This window comes from Mustelus asterias, chromosome 25 (assembly GCF_964213995.1).
Source record: "Mustelus asterias chromosome 25, sMusAst1.hap1.1, whole genome shotgun sequence".
Classification (NCBI taxonomy): Eukaryota; Metazoa; Chordata; class Chondrichthyes; order Carcharhiniformes; family Triakidae; genus Mustelus; species Mustelus asterias.
The window spans coordinates 43,648,582-43,654,581 of record NC_135825.1 but is presented as its reverse complement, the minus strand read 5'-3'; the positions used below and the strand labels follow the sequence as shown (position 1 = coordinate 43,654,581).

The following is a 6,000-nucleotide window of genomic DNA, read 5'->3' as shown; positions in this document are numbered from 1 at the left end:
ATCAAACTCTACACATGGTAATATTATCATACTGAAGGCTTGTGTTTCTTTTTCTTCTGATTTCCAGTTTTCAGTTCTGAAAAGAATGTTTCATTTACGTCTCCAGTGCAATTATCTTTTTCATCAATAGTTGGCACTGTTCCATTCTCAAGCCCACTTTCCAAATTCACGTGGAAAATTTGCATTTTGATTTAGTACAGTCAAAATGTAATTTTCTTACATTAACATTCATTTGTTCTCTTGTCAAAATCCTTTTTTAGCTGTTTCAAGAATGTTATTAAGACGCTTCTTATGTTCACTCAGTATTGTAATCTTGCTTTGTTTGAACTTTTTGTGATCTTGTTATTTCTCCCAGTCCCGTTTCAAACGAGTTCTTTTCAATTCCTCTGAGCCATGTCCATCACTTCTGCTGCCTGAAGTTTCATGATTCGTTCTAATCCTTCAACCTTTTTGCACAGGTTCTGAACTATCTCAGTCCACTTCTTGGCATTCTTTCTTTCAACTGCTACTGTCAGAGTTCTCTTGGGTATCAGCAATCTAAAGACACTCAGCCGACTCCTTACACAAACAGCACTGGACACCATGCATCCAATGCAAGGTCTTTAATTACTGGTGCACAAGGAGAACTCTCCACGGCCAAATTGGATTGACCAGAGCAGTTCTGAGGTTACAGAGAAACAGCTCAGCAGTTATAGTCAATTACAGCAAATCAGGAACAAGAGATTTTTCACATCTTTCACTGACATACATATTTACCAATTAAATCTCAGCCTTTCGCCCTTTCTCATTCGATAAAAAATTGACTTCTGCTAATCCTTCATATCCTTCATATCTTGCCTTTGGTATTTGTTATGGAAAAAATCTGGTCTTGTTCACCATCTGGTGAAGGCCCAAAAAGGAAAATGTTATGGGGCCTATGAAAAAATAGCAGAGACTGACTCCTTTTGAAGGTCGGTTAGCTGATAAACATTTTCCACTACTGTACAGAGAACGCATGAGTTTTTAATTTGAACACTTTAACTTCCAAACTATGAAACTTCAATCTGAACATTTTAACATCCACCCTCAGCACCTTTCCTTTTGATCGGAGGTAAAATTTCCTGAATCTTCCCAACTGTTCCATCTCTTTGTTGACTATTTGCGTCCCATTCTCTTTCCCACTTTCTATCTTTCTCTGGTTTGAAAGGGTCACAGTACCAGTTATCAGTTCCAAGAAAAAAAAAACATTTATTGAACATTAAAAATGGACTGTAATAGAATACCCCCTTCCTTGTTTAACTTCACTAATACACAGGTCTTAAGATTAACACAGATGGCAAAGTCCCATTTGAAGTTACAATGGTCTTATCAACACAGTTATTTGTTTGCAGAATGCTCCCAGATGATTGTCAGCTGAGAGTCTCCAAACTGCACTTCCAAAATATACTTTAAAATCTTATCTTGTAGCAATACATTCACTTACACTCTACACTCCAGAATCCAGTTCAGGCTTTCTCATAGATCTGTTTGACCAGAGTTGCCCTTGTGACAGTTGGTGGCGATGGACTTCCTGAAACATGAAGAGTCAGTCCTGTTGTGAAGGTTTTTTCACAATGCTATTCAAATGAGTACTCCTGAACTTTAACCTAGCGACAGTGATGGGACGTGGTGTGTCATTTGGAGAACTGGGTGAGGGTCTCATGTGGCTGCTGCCCGATTATTTCTAGTTGGTACAAGTTGCAAGGTGGAGGAATGACTATCGGAGTAACCTCGGCTATTCACAGCCCATAGATAGCACACACTGCAACTACAGCGGTTAGTGAGTTTCATGGCCAAGGGGCTGATAAGTAATCTTGTTTGTCCTGGATGGTATCAATGTTACTGTGTCATTGAGAGGCACATGATGAGTATTCCATCACACCCAACCATAGACTGCCTACAGTGCAGAGGGAGGCCATTCGACCCATCCAATCTGCACTGACTCTCCAAAAGAGCATTTTTCCCAGATCCAACCCCTCGCCTATCCCTGTAACCCTGCACAACTGTCATGGTTAATCCACCTTACCCACACATCTTTGGGCACTAAGAGGCAATTTAGCATCACTAATCCACCTGACAAGGGCCTTGTGAATGGAGAGAGACTTTGAAGGGTCAGACTCATCACAAGGTGACCATCCCCCACTCTTGTAACCAGTGTTAAGGTGAGTGTTCCACTTCAACTTCTAACCATGGATGTCGATGGTGAGGGAATCCAGTGAGAGTGCTGCCATGGAATTAGGGCAATGCTCAGTTGAAGGTTTCAAGGCAAGAAATTCAAACCTCTCATCTGTCATTATTCACAAAGGGCGTGCCCAGCCCCAGGGGGGGCCAGGGATGTGCCCAGCCCTGGGGGGGGGGGGGGGGGAGGGGGGCAGGGGCATGACCAGCCCCGGGGGGGGGTGGGGGGGGCAGGGGCGTGCCCAGCCCTGGGTGGGGGGGGGGGGGGGCAGGGGCGTGCCCAGCCCCGGGGGCAAGTCTTCAGCCTTGCAACTAGAATAGTGTCAGGGCCATAACATTTGTTGACTAGTGGGGTTCTGCAGGGATCTGTGCTAGGGCCCCAACTGCTCACATTATATATTAATGATTTGGAAGAGGAAACTTTATGTATTATCTCCAAATTTGCAGATGATAGAAAGCTGGTGGGAGGGGGAGCTGTGAGGAGGATACAGAGATGCTTCAGTGTGATTTGGACAGGCTGAGTGTGCGGCGTGGCAGATGCAGCATAATGTGGATGTGAGGTTAATCCACTTTGGTAGCAAAAATAGGAAGACAGATTATTTCTTGAATGAGGCCACGCCTGGAGTATTGTGTGCAGTTTTGGTGTCCTTATCTTGCTATAGAGAGAGTACAGCAAAGCTTTACCAGGCTGATGCCTAGGATGGCAAGTCTGTCATATGAGGAGAGACTAAGTCGGTTAGGATTATATTCACTAGAGTTTAGAAGAGTGAGGGGGGGGGGGGATCTGATAGAAACTTATAAAATTCTAACAGGGTTAGACAGGGTAGATTCAGAAAGAATGTTCCTGATGGTGGGAGTCCAGAACTAGGGGTCATAGTTTGAGGATAAGGGGTAAACCTTTTAGAACTGAAATGAGGAGAAATTTCTTCACCCAGAGAGTGGTGAATGTGTGGAATTCACTACCACAGAATGTAGTTGAGGCCAAAATGTCGTGTGATTTCAAGAAGAAATTAGATATAGCTCTTGGGAATAAAGCGAGCAAGGGATATTTTGTAGGGCGGGGGGGGAATGTGGAAATCAGGATATTGAATTCAGTAATCAGCCATGATCATAATGAATGGCGGAACAGGCTCAAAGGGCCGAATGGCCTCCTCCTGCTTCTAGTTTCTATGTTGTGTCCAGCATGGTCAGCTGCTGAACACTGTCCTCCATGCCGGTGGACGCCCTCAGGACAACTGTCTACTTGGCACTTCTGACACAAGAGACAAAGAATTCAGTCCCCCCCCGGCCCCACCCCACCTCCCCGTACGCCAAGCCCATGAAAAACAAATCCACAGGGTGGAATTAGGTTGTATTTAATTATAAAAAGGCACACGGTGTGAAAGGACAATGCATTCAACATTGCAAACTCTCTCACAGTATTCAACTCCTTCATCTCATTTTCATTCCTGATGAAAATATAGCTTTCTGTACTTATAATTTAACAGTCAGGTTAATAAAAAGGTTTTTTAAACAAAGAAAATCCACTGAAAATTAAATTAAGCAAAAAGAAACATTTGAACATTATAATTTATACACAGTATTGCACATAAATAATAAATAGTGAAGCTTTCTCTTCCATTAGTAACCAGCCGAGACCCTGTGGGGTCCGATAAACCTAATCTCTGGGTAATATCTGAGTCAATCAGCTGTCCCAATCTCACATGAGACCTTGTTAAATCATCCATTGTGACCTATCTCACTTCACCAGGGCCATCATGTTTTACTTAGCCCAGTCAAGTGTCCATTCGGAGACTGCAAACAGCCCTTAAAGTCAGGCCACTTTAGCCATGTTTGATTTTCAGATGTTTCAAAAATACTGTTTTTTTATTGGTCCACTTTGTAAATTTGAGTGTCTTTCTGACATCTGCTCTCAGTAACGTGAATTTCTAATGCACTCAGTGGAGCTACTAATCCTGGGTGATGAACGATGGAGATATTGCAGCCATGGTGTACAAGAGGGACAATTCTCCAAAAGTGTTCTCCCACCCACAGACCACAGGCACACGGCCCACGAAGACAGCTGTCCACAACGGACAAATGGGGCAGGATTCTTTGGCTGTTCACGTGGGTTTCTCTGGCCATTCACACCAGCGGAATTCTCCCGTTCCACTGCGGTGAACCGAGATTTGGCTAAACACCAAATGCTCCCTCCTCTCTGGCAGTGGCAGCTGGGTGTGAACGGCCAGAAAGAATTGGACCTTATGCAGATCAACATGATCTTGGTAAGGAGACCAAGTGGAGAGATGGTATGGGCTCCATGAATAATGCGGTTGGGGCCTGCAAAAGAGGTAAAGACAATGGACCCATATTTTCCAATGATGATACAATGGCCTTCAGAAACGAAGAGGACAGGAAAGGTGGCAGAATGATAGAAGACGTTCATAATTCGTTGTTCTGGAGTAACAGGTTCTAAACTCCTCTCGTCTCCGTGTGACTGGATTGTTCTTTGGTTGAGTGTTAACACATTAGTGCCTCGAAAGAGATCTAGACAGCTTATGATATGGGCAGAGAGAGAGGTAGAGAGGCAGAGAGAGAGAGGCAGAGAGAGAGAGAGAGAGAGGCAGAGAGAGAGAGAGAGGCAGAGAGAGAGAGAGAGGCAGAGAGAGAGAGAGAGGCAGAGAGAGAGAGAGAGGCAGAGAGAGAGAGAGAGAGAGAGAGAGGCAGAGAGAGAGAGAGACAGGGATATAGACAGAGAAGGAGATAGAGAGACCCAGATATAGGGAGAGAGAGGGACAGACCCAGAGATAGGGAAAGAGAGAAAGAGAGGGAGATGGAGAGATAGAGGGAGATAGAGAGAGATAGGGAGAGAGAGGGGGACAGAGAGGGAGAGAGGAGACAGAAATAGGGGGAGAGAGAGAGGGAGAGAGACAGAGAGGTAGAGATAGGGAGAGAGGAGACAGAGATAGGGAGAGAGAGAGAGAGACAGAGAGATAGGGAGAGAGAGAGAGACAGTGAAAGAAAGAGGAAGCAGTCACAGGTTGCTTTGTTACATCACAAGTCTCTCATACTCTAGCTTAATGATGTGTGTTGCTTACTCACTAGGATTTAGCATTTCAAATACCCTGACATTTCAGTCTTAGCACCCAGTGTACAAGTATCAGCTAACAGCTCTCCGTTCATTCCAAGAAAGTGCAATGTCCATGATGTAGAGGTGGAGCTTGCATTCGGGTTTAAAATCACACTGTTGTTTCCTTGGCAGCAGGCCTGTGTACAGCCTGCATCCTGGAGGTCAGTGCTCGCTTCAGGTCTGTTAGAAAGTGCTGATAATCCTCTGGCTGGCTCTGCAGCAGCTGCCGGAAGGAGTCCTGCTCCAATAAAGGCAGCATATTCTTCAGGAAGTATCCATTGCAGTAGGAGACCAGCTCATTGGCCTTGACAACCTGCAGGGAAAAGGTGGAGATCTTCAGGAGAAAGAACCATACAACAAAGAGGCTCATTGTGCCAGTTCCTGTTCTCCCAGAAAGTGAATCCAATTGACACCACTATCCTGCTGTTTCCTTGTAAACACAGTAAGAAGTCTCACAACACCAGGTTAAAGTCCAACAGGTTTATTTGGTAGCAAATACCATAAGCTTTCGGAGCGCTGCCCCTTCGTCAGATGGAGTGGTCTCTGTTCTCCAACAGTGCACAGACACAGAAATCAAGTTACAGAATACTAATTAGAATGCAAATCTCTACAGCCAGCCAGGTCTTAAAAGGTACAGATAATGTGGGTGGAGGGAACATTAAACACAGGTTAAAGAGATGTGTATTGTCTCCAGA

At 44.6% G+C, this 6,000-nt stretch overlaps 1 protein-coding gene across 2 annotated transcripts in view; it reads right to left on the bottom strand.

Annotated features, from left to right (window-relative positions):
* Positions 1-3,535: 3,535 nt before the first annotated feature.
* LOC144511915 (ankyrin repeat- and BTB/POZ domain-containing protein 3-like) overlaps positions 3,536-6,000 on the bottom strand; it is a 42,314-nt gene continuing 39,849 nt past the window's right edge. For both annotated transcript variants that reach the window (XM_078242372.1, XM_078242373.1), the window contains exon 17: positions 3,536-5,618. In XM_078242372.1, the coding sequence (XP_078098498.1) occupies positions 5,415-5,618 (204 nt within the window). In that variant the 3' untranslated portion in view covers positions 3,536-5,414. The remainder of the gene's footprint in view (positions 5,619-6,000) is intronic.